At 43.9% G+C, this 16,097-nt stretch overlaps 1 protein-coding gene across 1 annotated transcript; it reads right to left on the bottom strand.

Moving 5' to 3' along the window:
* Nucleotides 1–1,229: 1,229 nt before the first annotated feature.
* On the bottom strand, nt 1,230–15,153 carry LOC118783266 (protein phosphatase 1D-like). Its single transcript, XM_036537033.1, has 6 exons — nt 14,497–15,153; nt 11,385–11,613; nt 9,838–9,962; nt 7,238–7,419; nt 4,090–4,314; nt 1,230–1,873 (listed from the first exon to the last, which is right to left on the bottom strand). Exons 1-6 carry the CDS (start codon nt 15,026–15,028, stop codon nt 1,463–1,465), a joined length of 1,704 nt encoding a protein of 567 aa, XP_036392926.1. The 5' UTR covers nt 15,029–15,153; the 3' UTR covers nt 1,230–1,462.
* Between the last annotated feature and the right edge of the window lie 944 nt (nt 15,154–16,097).

The following is a 16,097-nucleotide window of genomic DNA, read 5'->3' as shown; positions in this document are numbered from 1 at the left end:
CCCCTCTGCCAACAACCACTGGATTACTTCTGTAAAAAACTATCACTGTGGTCCCCCGTTCACTGGAGCCCGAAGGACAGGTTGCTATAAAGATGCTTTACAATGACGGAACATAGAAAAAAGAAACAGCAACATTGAGGAAGACACAACTGTTTATCTGACGAGCTGGATATGACTGTGGAGAGGCCAGGCTTAACAATGTGGCTTTAAGACAATACAGGAACTGGACAGTTTCTTCTATTGGCCAATCAGGAACGGCCACATCTTCCATCAGCCACCAGACGCTTGTGGCCAAGAAGGCTTTGACTGCTGCCCCTAACCCCTGACCCCAATCGCAGGAGCCCTGCTGTGGTGCCATAGAGAGCAGGGAAGATGCGGATCGGAGACTTCTTTTAGATCAAAACGGCACCAATTCACTGAACTTTAAATCAACCTGATGGCTCATCCTCTTCACCAAGGCCCTAACATCACCAATCCACATGCTGTTAAGATTAGTCTGCGGTGTTGAGGACACCACCCCCTAGCCCCAAGTACATACCAACAGCATGCCATTAACCTTAAAACATTAGAATTTCTCAACGCATCTTTATTTCAACTGGTTATAGTTAGCAGCACCTTCACCTCTGGATGTTCAGCTCATCCAAACGAGGGAAAAAGAAAGGAAAATGACAAAACAACATATATACACACTTCAAAACCAGGATGCATAAATTATCCAGTCTTGGAAAGTCTCTCTGAATGTAGTTAAGATTAGAGCCATCTATCCATGTGTTGCTAAGTTTTTCCAAATTCAAAGTTTTAAAATGGTGTATCAGTTTGAGTTCAGAAATAGCAAAATAATACAATGTATAAAAAATATATATTGCTTTACTCAAAAGTAGGATTTGAGCTTTTTTTCTCTTGAGAATCTTGAATATTTACATGTTGGCAGATGGATGAAGGATTTTTTTCTTTAAGGAATAAAAATTAAACTCAAAAAGATACACCAGCTAAAATTTTCCACTCTTCCTCCTTTTAAGAGGGTCCTGGAACACAGATGCTTCAACAGCTGGAAATGTATTCCAAAAGAAATCCAAAAAAAAGGAAACAAAAACAAGGAACATTAACAGGACTGTAGCCATTACCCACAACCCTACCTTATGATTTAAATACATATGTACATATTTAAAAAACAAAAACATCATAAACTTCTCTACAAAGGAATACCTGTGCCACAGATGGAACGGGTTTGTGCACCACTTGGCTCCACAATGGGGAAGTGTAATTCCGTCTGCATGTTAGCATGTACACACACTACATGCATGACTGCATTCATCCTATGACAAAGGTTAGTCCTGCACAGATGACCATGAGTACCCAGACTCTCAGTAGTGTGTGGAGGATGAGGGAGCAGCAGGTACATGCATGTCTGTGCGTGTGTGTATGAGTGTGTGTGTGTGTGTGTGTGTGTGTGAGTGACATCTCAGCACACGCACACTGTGGCTTTGCGGTGTTGCTGCAGGAGTTCAGGGACTTTGGGGGACTGTTTCTGGCCCTTGGAGCTCCTCCTGGCCGCAGTCCCCCGTTCCCCGCTCCGGCGCCGTGGCGTTCCCGGGGAAGGGGGCCCATGGGGATGACGCGGCAGGCCACGGCGGGCCCTTTTGCCCGCGGGGCTCGGGGAGCTTGTCAAGTTCCGTTTGCAGGCTTGTGCCAGGCCCTCATTGGTCCGGATGCTGAAGGCCCTGACGCTGTCTGGGGAGTGCTCATCCGGGGGTGTGAGGCATGGGGACAGGGTAGTGGAGAGCGCGCACAGGGCCGTCCCGCTGAAACCGTTCCGCCGCTCCAGCACCGGCAGCAGCTCACCCACAGGGGAGGGGACATCAGTGTCCAGAGACTGCCAAGAGACAGGAAGAGAGAGGGGGTGACCAAGATCACCTGAGAAAGAGGATTCTCACAAAGGGGGCACACGCCCCTCCCCACCCCAACAAAACACACCAAACACCACGACAGTGGCAATGCCACAATCAGGCTTCATAAACCCCAGAATGTCTGCACTTGTCATGTTATTTGTCACCTGAACGAATCACAATGTGTTGCTGTGGAGCCCTGTGATTGGTTCATAAACGCCAATGATTGACAGCAAACAGTAGCTCCACCCACAATGCCGTTCTTTAAAGCCATTTTCTCATATGAACTCCTAACAACATCTGGAGAATCAGGTCCAGACATTGTCCGGAGTTGCCCTTTCACACATGTAGCATACAAAAGGAGATTGTCCGTGTCAGACACATTCTCACCTAATGGAAACACTCCGATTGGTTTAGGCGAGAGGTGGCAGGAGGCAGGACATGACGCAAAAAGTACGCTGCGGAAATCGCGAGTTTTAGTTAGAGCACATCAAAGATGGTGGACGAGGCTACCGACTCATCCGTAATGCTGACATTTTGCGTTGATGTCAATATTACATGTATTTGGACGCATCTGCAATATCAACGATTTTCGCTGGCGTCTTTATGTAAATGACTCTGCTTCTTCACCCTCGGATGTTTGTATTCTTCCGGTTTCACGCCAGTCGCATGATAGAAACGTCATCAACACGCCCACTCGCTTGCTGTAAATTCTCCCGACAATGACCTGCTCTATTCACACATGGACTCAATTGGACATTACACGGACTTTGTACAAGGGAGCTGGCAGGGTAAAGTCTGTTTAATGTCCAGTCCAACTGATTCAGACATTTGCGTTCCCACATACAACTCCTCCAGGTAATGTCTAGATAAGTTCAGGGTTGCAGTGCATGTCTGAAAGGCCTCACGCATTGGGTGGATTTGCACTGCACATCAGCGTAGCCTGGTGGGCAGAGTTTGCACTTGTATATTAATCATGTGTTTGAAGCAGTATAAACTCTTCCCACCAGTGGTATGGTAGTGTGCAAAAGCACACCTAAGTTTTTGTTAGAGAGTCCTTTGATTAGTTAATACAAGCCAGTGATTGACAGCAAACTCTATTTCCACCCACTGGGCGGTTCATTAAGTCTTCCTACCCTTTCATCAACAGACATACTTTACAGGTACACCTGAGACCACCTGGTTTCCATTAGTATGTATTCAGGGGTGACCTCTATTGATACTCAAAAGGGAATTGCCACCCTACCAGTGACTGCTGTCCTCATCTTACTGTACCCATCCCCCTTTGTCTGGGTTGCTTATATCACTGGGAAAAAATGGAGCAAATCAAAGCCTGAAAAAATACAGAATTACAGCAGCACTTTACCCCCTCCACTCCTCTAACCCCTCTAACCCCCCTTCAGCTCATGACAGATGGCAGCTGGCCTTTAGACACCATCTCAGAGCAAGGAATACTGCTCTTCTAACCTGTGCAACAACAGCGCCCACTGTAGTCGAGAACACAGGTTACCTGTGGTCAGCTTCAGTTAAGAGGAAAGAGTCCTTTCACGTATCTGTGTCTCTGCCAGCATGGTGTACAGGAAAAAAGGCATGGCGATCTATATCTCACAGATGGGCACAGACATGTTCACAACAAACAGGTTGTGAATGAAAAAAAATACAGCCCATGTATATGCCTGTATAGACTGATCCTTTTGCAATCTACCGACCCAGTATAACCAGCTACATTAATTACAGATTATAGCTCTCTCTCCCCAACATCACATACGCGCTGATAACTACAGCTTTCTCCCTAATGTCACATGTGCACTAACTACAGCGCCTTCTTTCCCCAATGTCACATACACACCAATAATAACTACAGCTCTCGCTGCACCACATCAAACATGCACTAATAACCACAGCTCTCTCACACACACTAAGTCTGCCAGCTTTCTGCCCATGTTACCAAAGGAGCTGGAAGCTCTGACTGCACTCTGCACACACAGACAGCTGTATGATTGCTGGCTGACATCAGGTTCTCGCATTTATAGGCCCAATGAAAGCATGGACACCACATCCTTTGCTTACAGAAAAGGTTTAACATGTCAACTGCAAGGCAGAATGAATAGCCTGTATACCAGGGCATTAAAGCGTTTCCATCTAAACAGATGCGCCAGAGGGAGATCTCCATGGTCTCCCACTCTCCCCACCCTGCACTCACCTTGATCAGCGGGGTGTTGGAGCGCGAGCTGGGGGTGTGGTCGTGCTGGGGTCCATCGGCCAGGTTGAGCATAACCTCCTCGTGGTGCAGGGGCACGGGCAGGGCGCCAGGCTCCTGAAGCGAGATGACGATGGCACTGGTGTTGTCTGCGCGGAGCATCCTCTGCCGCCACCGCAGCAGGGCGTGGCTGACCAGCTGCCGGGCACTGGATACGCCACACTGAGCCTGCGGGAGGAGCCACATGGTTAGAAACCCTGTCTGCATCATTTTCATTCTGTCACTGAGCAGACGGCCCTAGCCAGAGTGACATACAAGATGCAGGTGCGTTCAACATGGCATTTACATCCAGTAGATATCCAGTAGACATTCTTACCCAGACTCCAAAAGTCAAGACACAAAGTGCATCCAATAAAATGACACAAAATGTTGCACAAATAAGGACACCACCATCCATACAGGAACAAGCACCAATACCAAACACGGAGAAACAGCTGAGACCACAGCTGCACACCCAACCCATCACATAAGTGCAACATGACAGAAGGACTGTAGAAGGACGATAGAAGAACTGTATCATTCCAACACAATACCAACACATATCCTGAAGTAAAACCTCCAAATACTGTATAATGAATAGGGCTGGGTATCGAGGCTCAGTACTTCTAAAGCACCAAGCGAATAACATCAGTAGTATCGAAATCTGTTTACGCATTCGGTGCTACATTTCGGTACTTTGTGATAAGGACTCCCTATTAGCTTTCTCATTTAAGGCTTTGCTCACGAAGAAATTCTCATTTGATTGTTCAACAAATATCATACATTTTGTAAAATGCACCAAAGGTTCTGATTGGCTGACAGCGCACAGCACTGCATACACCAAGAAGATTGGAACAGAAAGACAGAAAGACAAGAATTCAAGTAGCTTGAACTTTAACGGTTACTGAACTCCGTATGAACATCGAGATATATACGGATCGAGCCAGCACTTGCCAGTCAGTGATAACGAGTGCAGACGGTCTTGTAGCGAAAGCTATCATAAACAGTTCCCTTGACAAGGGAGTTTCTGGCCAGAATGTTTTAAGTTTCTGAATGAATGAGTGGACAACTACACCAAGGTTACTGACATTCCAATACATAGATATGTAGCTAGTTTCCTCATTGTAATGGGTTCTCAGCTAAAAATCTCAGACAAAAATAGAGCTAACTACCTGCAAACATTTGTCAGTGCCTAAAAGTGGAACATTGCAGAAACATTTGTTGTCACTTATAATTGTGCTTGATAACTTGCTGGGCAGCTATAGGGTTTGTTATAAAGCTATGTACACATATACATATACATATATATATATATATATATATAAAATTGTTGTTTTAATTTCTGTGAGCTGTATATAAAGCTATTACATAAAAAATTACACGTTATTCGCTCGCTACAAATGAAATTTTTTTTTCATAACCTTTTTCTCTGACGTGAGTTAGTTCAGGCCACATGGATTCACAAATCATTGCTAGCTAGAATTAGCTACCTACCTTAGGCATTATTGTTATAAATGATTGAATGATTGATGATTATTTTGTCAAATGAAATGAAAATTTTGGTTATTGTAGAAAAAATTGCATACAACAACAACAAGCATAATGAGGTACCGAAAAAAGTATCATTTTGGTACTGGCACCAAATTCCAGGTACCGGTATCGGCACCGATACCAAAACATTTTAAAGGATACACAGCCCTAATAATGAATGGGATTAGATGCACATAGTTAAGTAACAATAACAATATGGGACAGTGATGTGACAGGACCTCCCTCAATGGACTCCCATAGACAGACTCCCTGTCTTTACAAAGTAGCCACTTCAGCAGATACACCCAGTAACTGCTCTCCTCCGATAAGCCAATTAGCACCCAGCTGAGAGGGGAAAGCCTAACCTACTGACTAGACTAGCATTTAAGATGAATATGCGTAACTGTCCAAGGCAAAAAACAACATCACCTCATTGCTACACAATACTACACGAATCCTTGCAGCACTAAGCTAAACTGTTAAGATACAACAGAGCTTGGCTTAGTCCAGCAGAAACAATCACACTATCCAAACTACATGCCCCCCGAACAAATTGCTCTCATTCATGATCTCATTCCAGGGGGAAGCCTAAACTTCCTAATAGTTATTTAACTGCATTCATGAAAGTAACAAAGGCAAAAAGAACACCAGCTCACAGAGGGCACGGTGTGCTTGAATGGGAGTCACAAGCTCACTCACAAAAAAACTAGTAAAGAACTACAGAGAGAACCACTGTAGAAACTGATGCAGGTGTTAAATAATCCTGCCAAATCAGTACTGTATTTCTGTAATGATGTCAAAACCTTGCTCATATTATCTGATAGAAGCCACAGATAACTAGATTAGCATACCCATGCAATGCGGCTATGAACCTGCATGGGACCCACTTGAAACAAAACCTACAAATGAAAAGATCCACTCTCCTTCAATGGAAAGTCACACAGCTACAATTATGGGTACAGAATGTTGTACCCAGAATCCAAACATGAAACCAGCTTTGTGACCAAAGACACCTTCTGCATTTCACCACACGAAACAGCAGCTGGACCGTCCGGTTGTGTGCACAACTAGGGCTGTGCAATATAGCCATCGCGATATATCACATAGCTATTCTTAGCACAATAAAAGCTATCCCCGGTATGTGGCGTTAGGTTTCTTAGGTTTCTGTTTTTTCCCTTTAGTTATACCTGATGCGGGAGCACACCTCCAAGTTCCGGGGCAGAAAAGTATCACTTTTATCTACATGTTGGTTCACTTACCAATAAGCTTTGAAAAACATACAGCATATGTTTTCACTCTTGATCTTTGTAGACATGTGTTTCTATCTACCATATGGAAGCAGCATAGTGCTGTTGCTGTGATATCAGCATTGAATAGATACAAGTGATGTCTTTTCCCCCGGGAGCATTTCACATGGCCTCAGAAAACTGGAGGTGTGCTCCCGCATCAGGTGTGACTAAAGTGAAAAAACATACAGAAAGAAACCTAACGCCACATACTGGGGATAGCTGTTACTGCGCTAAAAATAGCTATGCGATATATCGCGACGGCTATATCGCACAGCCCTATGCACAACCCTTACCGTGACCTCGTCGTTGTCCTGGCACATGGACACAGCATCTTGGGGTGGAACCATATTCCACAGGCCATCGCTGCCGAGGACAATGTAACGGTGTCGCCGTGGGTCTAGGGTCAGCACGCTGGTGTCCGGCTCTGGAGATACCACAAACTCCCCGCTGTAGAAGTCATAGCTCCACAGGTCACCTGTACAGAGAAAGGTAGAGTCAGACTCCTGCCATGAACACCACTCTGCTTTGCCACATCACAGATAGGGTAGTTTCCAGGATGTTTTAAATCACTATGCATAAAAATATAGTAACATTCCTCAAGTATCTAGAGCAGAAAACAGTGACTGTGTATCCAATACAACTGAATATTCAAAACCTATTCAGTAAGTCTCTTCCTGTTTCCAACATATTGGGGAAAAGCAGCTTCATTCACACCTTTTCAATCCGAGAGAAACACTTAGAGGAAACTTAGTTAAACAATTTACAAAATATGTAGTGTAAGGAATACAGATCATATGATTTGCTCAATGTCCTTAAATGTTATTTAAGGTTAAACTGGTTTACAGATAATAGAGGCTGGTGTCGCAGGAAGGCTCATTTACACATCTATTTTCTGTCTACAGCCAAAGATTTGGCCCATGCATTAGCATGATAGTAACCGTAGTAAATGTTGTTGTTTTGGGAGAGTGATTGGGTTTATCAACCTCATTGTTCTTGGACTGTAGGTGAATCATTATGGTGGTCCCATGAAGTACAAAGACATTTATAGTACCATTTCTTGGTATTTGCCCTGCCTTGCAGTGCCCAGTGTACTCATACATTGTGATCATTTAGGCCTACTTTCTTCAATAAACTACAATAAACCACAATTGATTGGCACCCATCTGAACTCAAAGATCTGTCTCACAGATAGCTATTCTTACAGTAAAAATTAAACAATAGATAGATTTATAGATAGATTTAAAGGAATATTTCATCATGCTGCACACTATTAGTCTGACAGACTTTCTTAACGGACACATTTCACCCAAAACACTTGATATTCAGTAAACTAGGTGAAGTATCAAAGAGGCTTTGTATACCTTCCTGCACCTTATACATCTTTGTATATCAGTCACAGGTCAACTATCACATCGGGAGTAGGCCATGCCGGCTCAGGATGAGCTTGCCTTGTTTTTAGGCCACATTAACTCTCCAGTTATTGACACAGGAGATTAGTGTGAGCAAAGGCTTCCAGCTCACAAAATCAGTTTTATGGGATGAATATAGTATTACTTAAGGTAATACCCTGGCTACTGTAAACCTGTGTCTAGGGTTGGGTATTGTTTGGGTTTTTTCCGATACCTGTGCTAAAGCGATACTTTTAAAATGGGTACCGGTGCCTAAACGGTGTCTGATCCGATACTTAAAAAAAAAAAAAAAGCACAAAACAACGGTAGACAACATTAAAGAATGGCTTTTTATTGCTAAGGCAAATTTGAACTTGAAACTGAACAATATATTAACTGTTAACAGTTTAAAGTATACTTAAATATATAAATATAAATAAATACAAAACACTTAAATGTTCACATTGTTAGCATTTGTTTTCACTCTTTACCTTTTGTAGCCATGTGTTTCTATCTACCACATGGAAGCAGCATAGTGCTGTTGCTGTGATATCAACATGGAATAGATATGAGTGGCGTTTTTTCCCCCAGAAGCATTTCACATGGCCTCAGAAAACTGGAGGTGTGCTCCCAAATCAGATATGACTAAAGGGAAAAAAAACTGGGGAAGAAACCTAGTGCCTTAACAACCCTTTCGTTATGCTACGTGTTACCTTACATGGTTCATTGTGTTTTCATTAGCATTATTAAGCTTCTCACAGTTTTCAGTTAGCATTTGCTATATTTTTTAGAGTTAAATCGCCGTTTCCTCAAAGCTAAAATTAGCTAGAATTTCTCCAATCTACAGATCTAATCGCACCAGTGCATTGCATACGTGCTAAACAGCTAATCACACCAGTACAACCGCACGCGCGAAAGGGTTAAGTGGCACCAAAATGAGGGACCAAAATCGGCGTTGCGATTTGGTCCAATAGATACCGGTTGTATAGGAACCGGTGCCATATTGGCACCGGGTTTCGGTACCCAACCCTAACTGTGTCTGTGTGTGTGGTGCTGTTCGTTAAATTAGTATTCAACCCAAAGGAGAGCTTATAGAGCCAGAACACCACCCTCACCTTGCAACTCCAGTTCTCTCCATAAGAAATACTGACTCATGTTTGTACACTTTAAAGCTCACCTAGCATGGTGCTTTGGGGAAAAAATGAAATCCTGGTAAAGTGACTGCTTGGACACTTCAAGAATATACAATTCATTACCGTAAAGGCCACTTGTATGCTTGATATGTCCAGCGAAACTTTCCGTGGAGCTCAGTTTGAATACTTTCAGCATGAAACAGCATCAAAAGTCTTCCTGTATGTACGTGTAAATTACAGGTGAATCAGACCAGGACTGTGGTACTCTTTTCCGTAAAGCCCCCCTTGCCACGCCAGGGAGATTGATTCCACAATCAGCCGGGAGGAGTGAAGCTGCCACTGCGGCAAGGATGGCCCGTGCCAGTGCCTTACCAAGGGCCCGCGCTACGGCAAGGAAGGGGATTTGGTCGATGACGGTGCTTCGCCGGACAGGGCCATTGTGGGTCAGCCTGGGCCTCTTCCACACCACACGGTTCACCCCAGACTTCTTAATAACGCTGAGAAACACAGCAAAGTAGGACGGTTAGAACCAGAACCTGAAAACGTATAGCTTCATAACCCCTGTGATGGACTCCAACACCCTCATCACTCAAATCAAGCAGTGCTCTCCGCTGTGTTGAAGCAGAGCGATTCTATTAGTTTGCATCAGCTGGTGATTGTCAGCTCTGCAAATTGAAAGGTTTGTGAAGCCACCTAATAAAACAGTTAGCTGTATCTACTGAAATAGCCACACCTGCTTCTCCAGTGCTGCTCTGGGCACAGGGTCAGAGTTCAGCAGGTCTTTTCAAAAATAAAACTTTGAGGCACCTCTGTAATCTTCTGCATTTCCTAATTCGCTCATGATGGAACAACTAGTTCTGATGCTTCTGTTAGTGTGCTTTTGGAGAGACAACAACAGTCAGACTCTGGTGAATGTTGCTGATAAAAAAATGCTAGGCGATGCTTCAATAAAGACATTAATAAAGCATTAAATGATAAAATAACCCCATGCAGTTTATAAACCTCTGCCCTAACAGAGCTCTGCAGTCTAACGTAAAACCATCCAGTCAACACACCGATTAGAGACTGGAAATGTATATTTAAGTCATTCTTCATCATTATGTGTGCATCATGCAGTGGGAGTATCAGTGCCCATCAGACCTTACAGTAAGTCAGTCTTCATAAGACATACATAATGTTGTTGAGACATTAATACCAAACAAAGTATACCATACATACATTAAGATTTTGTGCACTTTGTAAAGGCCTTTTGCTTCATCTTCTGCTTTTTGCTTTGCAAGCCAGTGATTTCCCATACACCCTGTCCTACAGTGCATTCCAAGTAATGCATCAGTGTAAATGTTCAGGCAATTTAAGAACTTCTCCTGTTGAGCCAGGTGAACTGGTTGGAGTAAAAACATACATAGGCACGCACACCCGCACACAGACAGACCAACACAAACACAAACACAAACGAGAGGAACTTAGTTTGACACTGCGTTGTTAAAGGCCAGAACACTGAACCCAGTTTTTACAGATGTAATTTTCAAATGACAAAAATAAGGAGTCCAGAATGCTTCCGTGGCCCCCTGCACACAGTCACGTGACGATGAATGCAATCTTCTAATGGAAACGTGTTAACTTTCATGTTTTTCATGAAATGGAAATTAACTGAGCAATGAGAAACAACTGCCATTGTTAAGCTGCTGCTTGAAGCACACCTTCCCAAAATTTCTGCAGTCACGGCGTGATGTCATTCTCATTTTTGTACAATGTTCACAAGACATATTTTTCAGATAAATTTACCACAGACATACACTGGACTCAACATGCACTGGACTTAACGCAGAGCAGGCTAGGTCTCTATCGCAGTTATGGCTTTAGACTGTACCTCCCCACGGTCAGTATTGGAGACCAAACCTCCCCCACGTCCTCCTCACCTGCCGCCAAGGCCCTCAATGCGCTCCCTCTCCTTCGGGAGCTCAGGTTTGTGGTCCTGCGTGACCTCAACTGCCCGGAGGAATGGGTCAGAAGGGTGGTCTCGAACCCCCAGCACCACGCCTGAATCACCCACATGGGCCACATACATGCGGTCCCCGCGGATCACCACCACACTGGCCGTGGTGCCAGAGGTGCTGGGGAGCCCAGTGAGGGTCTTAGGCCACTCCGCTGCAGAGAGAGGGGGGGGGGAGGGGCAAACAGACAACTTGGTCAAATATACAGGTGCATCAATGCCACTGAGGATAAGCGCAAATACAAAAATACAACAGTGCACACATACTTTTACATTACAGTCAATTAGCTGATGCTCCTATCCAGAGCAACTTATGAAGGGCATCAAATAAAATAGCATGAACAGGAAACATCCTTTGCATGAAGGATAGAGGCCAATAGCAGAAACGGGGCAAGAGGCTTACCAATCACAGCCCATAGCCATAACCATGCATTTTCAGAAGACCCCTCTGCAAAGTGTGTGAATGATCTTGCTGTGATAGACAAATCACAAAACCAATGTGAAAGCCTTCAGTTCTCTGCATATTTTTCACAATTAAGGAGTCTTGCTAGATGCAGGTACGCACTACTGCATGTAGCAAGTAGTTCCAAAGAGCTTTACAGGAGGAGATAGTTGGTTCTTTTGTAACCACCCACAGTGTCTTATTGCTCCAAGTGTGCAATAGCCCCCCTCACTGTTTTTTATGTTATGTTGGACTCAAGCTTTCCCATCAAAATGTACACTGGTCCAATTTAGTAACCATTAATTAAAAAAGTACATCCTTGTATCCCAATAAAGGTCTCAAATGGCCACAACGGTTGGTCTTTATACCTGGAGACCATTAATTGTGGTCCAATCGCACCATGAGTGGTGTAAAAATGTCACAGAAACCCCGATTTATGTCAAGATGAGTGAGATGCCCCCACCTGCAAAAACTCCCTCTGGTCGTCCACCCTGCCATCCCAGCTTTGAGGGAGAAATTCACATGCATCATTCATCTACATTGATATGCGATTGATTTTTTGTATTTGGTAATCACCAGCCTCTTTACATCATCAGCTATGCACAGAGGTTTCAGTGTGACAATGACATTTCAGCAGGAACTGAGAGCTCAACACTGCCGTGGGTAGAGACCTTTGAATGACTATGCAGCCTCTGATTCTAGTCCTGGCATGTCCATGCGGGAGGCATGTCTAAGCTGTGAGAGGCCGAGAAGGAGCTGCCAGTAAGCGCTGATCTAGGACCAGTTTTGCCAGTTAAGCAATTCAGAATTATGGTTGGGGAATCTGGCCCAAGATCAGCACTAACGATGACCACTTTGTCAGGCCCCACCGCAAAACTTTTGAAACACCCTGACCATAGACGGCTTGTTTGTTCCTCTGATCAGCGCAGGCTCTTGACAGATACAATGATCTTTATGTAATGCAGCAATCAAGTCAGCTGCCTCCTACCAGCCCCATGTGGTGATACACCTTGCAGATCTGCACAGTGCCTGCTCCGAACAGAGAGGTACCATGACACAGTGACCACCAGTGGTCTCTTTCAGAGTCAGCAAACCTGTTGACACATATTTACTTGCACGGGGAGACAAAACTTTTTTCCAACATGTTGCAATCGGGCATGACATATTCTTCCAATACACATTAGTCAACAAGTCTTTATCACGTGGCTGGACGAGCGAAGTTGATTATCACTCTAAAACTGCAAGCAGACCTAGTTAAGGGGACCTGTAGTGTCATCCTTTTGCATGAATGACCATGCCACACCGTTGCCATAAATAAAATGTGATCAGGAGAACTGGTTAAGTCACTGCCCTTCAAGGCGTATATGACAAATTTTAAACATGTAAGGACTGATTCCAGTTTTAATAAAGCGGATTTATTTTTGTTTCACAATGTTGTTTTAGTTTCTAAGAACTCTTACGTATAAAAGCCTATTGAGTGCTCAGTGCCGAGTGGATCGCTCTGTTCCAAACGGCAAAGCAGTTACGTCACGTTCTAGAATGTACTCTCACTTGCTCGTGTCTGGAGTCCTTGATGTCCTGTTCCTCCCACCTTGACAACTGATTGGATACATGACGGCCGCACACATCAAGCAGGCCCTCTCCATTGGCTAAATGGGTTGTTCATCAATTTGAACCTGACAGAAACACTTTACCGGGTTTTTAGGTAAGAGCGATCTGAATTTCATCAATGTAAAATAAATGTGCCAACGTGTAGATGAAGATAATGTTTCTAAAATACAAATTTAGTCACAGAATACAGCTAGCGATTCTGTCATCGCAACTTTTCTGAAAAAAGCTTGTTGATTCAAAAACAAGCGTTAGCATTTTGTGAATTAATTATATAACCAGCTATCCAGATTGTTTTTAATGCGTTTGGCTAGAATGCTTAGTTAACCTTTTTAAACGAACGTCAACCCTACTTCCCAAACTTCAGGTCGGCAGGTAGGCAGCCAACTACCCAGCTGGCTAGCACAGGCCATTTAAGTATCAATCACTAGCCATACCATTAGACGAAACGTCAAACGTGACTTTATTCAGCGCATATACAACTGAGCCATTACAGGTGGTACGGACCATAGTGGAAAATTCCCAAACGCAAGAAGCCTGACAGACTGAAGGCCGTGGTCTCAATCCAACATTGGGGGGCGTGGGGGGATCACGGGAATTTTTCCACCGGAGTATCATTAATCTGGCGCCTAAGTTTAAAATGCCCAAATCTACAAGACATCTAAACAAACACACCACTTTTTCTGATAGTAACATCACTTACGTAGTAAGTGAACAACGAACCGATCTTTTCAGATAATCACTGACATGCTGTCTATCCACTAAACTATACAGCAGGCGTTGAGCAGGGAGGGTATTACTATCTAGTTAGCACAAACCCAGGAACAAGCCAGCTAGCTACCCTGCAAAATACTAACGTGATCAAGCTTGCTATATTGCGGTCAACATATGAGAGTGTGTACAAACTATTCATACCGGTGCACAAACAGCTGTTTGAAACATACCTGCCCACTAGTTAGCCATCGTAGTCAGCAAGGGAGCTACTTACGGAGCTTTTTCCACATGGCATGGTGGCATGCAACGAAACCTTTGCGGATCGCTGCACATACTTCTTCGTCGTCCTTTGACCAAAATCCCCGCTGTTTCTTTATAAAATCCCAAAGATGGTCCCGCGCAAACTGCGCTGCTTCCCGGCCTCCGTGACCGTCAAACACTGCGAAAAAAGCCACAGATCGGCGTTGACGAGTTTCGGCAATCGGCGCTCCGTCCTGTACTACCGCTTCTGTAGCTGCACAACTTTCACCGTTTCTAATGTTTTGTGTCCATGCCACCGTGGTTGCGCTCGGTCCGGTTGTAGACAGGGAATCGTTGGAAGCAATACTCGGTGCACGCACCTCTGGTACATTTCCCGGCATACAGGCGGCAACACAACTGTCCGCTTCAATCTCGCTGTGATCGACCGACTCCAGCTCATCCTCGCCCGGCTCAGGCTCAACGACAACCTCGGTCACATCCTCCATGTACTTCCTGCCGCCTTGGTCGGAGAACACGCTCACTCGCAACGAAAATACGTTCTCCATGGTTGCTGGGACTTCTATTGTGCAATCGTGAGGCTACGTGGCCACTGAGATCGTGTTTGTACTCAATTTCTGTAAGTTTTCGGCAGCTCCAAAACCAGTCTCCCTCGCTTAGCCTTTTGTTTATTTTCGACGCTTTGTAGGCATGCTCAGGAACGCAGTGACGTCAGAGCTCTAGCAACCGGGGATAAGATGAGACAGAGCTCTATACCGTCACCTACTGGTAACTATAATACCCATTTTTGGCTGTAACTATCCTCATAGAACATAGTAGGCTACACGCTCTGATATACTTCTTTAATTTAAGTACAATATGAACTAATATCCCCACGCAAGGTGCGAATTATAATCTTTCAATCGTGTGGGAATTCAATTTAATTTCCAGTTGTTTAAGAGAGAATAATTAAGTGCAATTTCTCCCGAAAATTCATTTAACCAATTTTGTTTGCCATCATTGTTTGCTGCATGTTCATGTAACTCCAAGGATGTCTTATTGTATGGAAGCGCCAGTTACACATGTACTGTATGTAGGTAGGTTGCAAACAGAGAAATACTGCCGTCCAATTTCCAGTGATTGTTTTTAGAATTAATAATTTGATATCCACCACTTTACATGAACGGAATGTCAAAGCGAGATAACGCTGAGTAAATATATGTATTTATCAATCACCATGATAACAAAGTATAAATTGAGCATTTAACTAGAGACAGCTTAGGAATGTTTGTTTTCACTGGGTATATCTATTTTTACTATTTATTCCTTTAAACAAGGAATGTTTATCTTCAGTGAAAATGGTGTGTGGGGGTGTTATTTACACCATCCAAGAAAATGGGGATAGCATATTGAACAAAGCCAATTTGCCTGCAGGCAAACATTGTGCAGGCTGTGTAACGTTTGTGCAGTATATCATTTAGATGAACTTGACTCCTTTCAATCTCAAGCCTTGCAGACACAAACTTTGTTTTCAGGGTTAACTGTGTGGAAAAAACCCTAAGTGTGTAGTGTTCTGTTGCACATAGCACTTCTGCACAGTGTGCTGTGTGACCATTTTATCCATCCTGATCATTTTCT

This window comes from Megalops cyprinoides, chromosome 9 (assembly GCF_013368585.1).
Source record: "Megalops cyprinoides isolate fMegCyp1 chromosome 9, fMegCyp1.pri, whole genome shotgun sequence".
In the NCBI taxonomy this organism is placed as follows: Eukaryota; Metazoa; Chordata; class Actinopteri; order Elopiformes; family Megalopidae; genus Megalops; species Megalops cyprinoides.
This window is presented reverse-complemented; position numbering and strand designations above follow the sequence as displayed.

Excerpts from the sequence above, each read along its gene's own strand:
- LOC118783266 (XM_036537033.1), bottom strand. The coding sequence starts at position 15,028 with ATGGAGAACGTATTTTCGTTGCGAGTGAGCGTGTTCTCCGACCAAGGC. Across the intron at positions 9,963-11,384 it reads ATTGAGGGCCTTGGCGGCAG|CGTTATTAAGAAGTCTGGGG; the intron begins GTGAGGAGGACG and ends TGTGTTTCTCAG. Across the intron at positions 4,315-7,237 it reads AGGACAACGACGAGGTCACG|GCTCAGTGTGGCGTATCCAG; the intron begins GTAAGGGTTGTG and ends CTCCTCCCGCAG.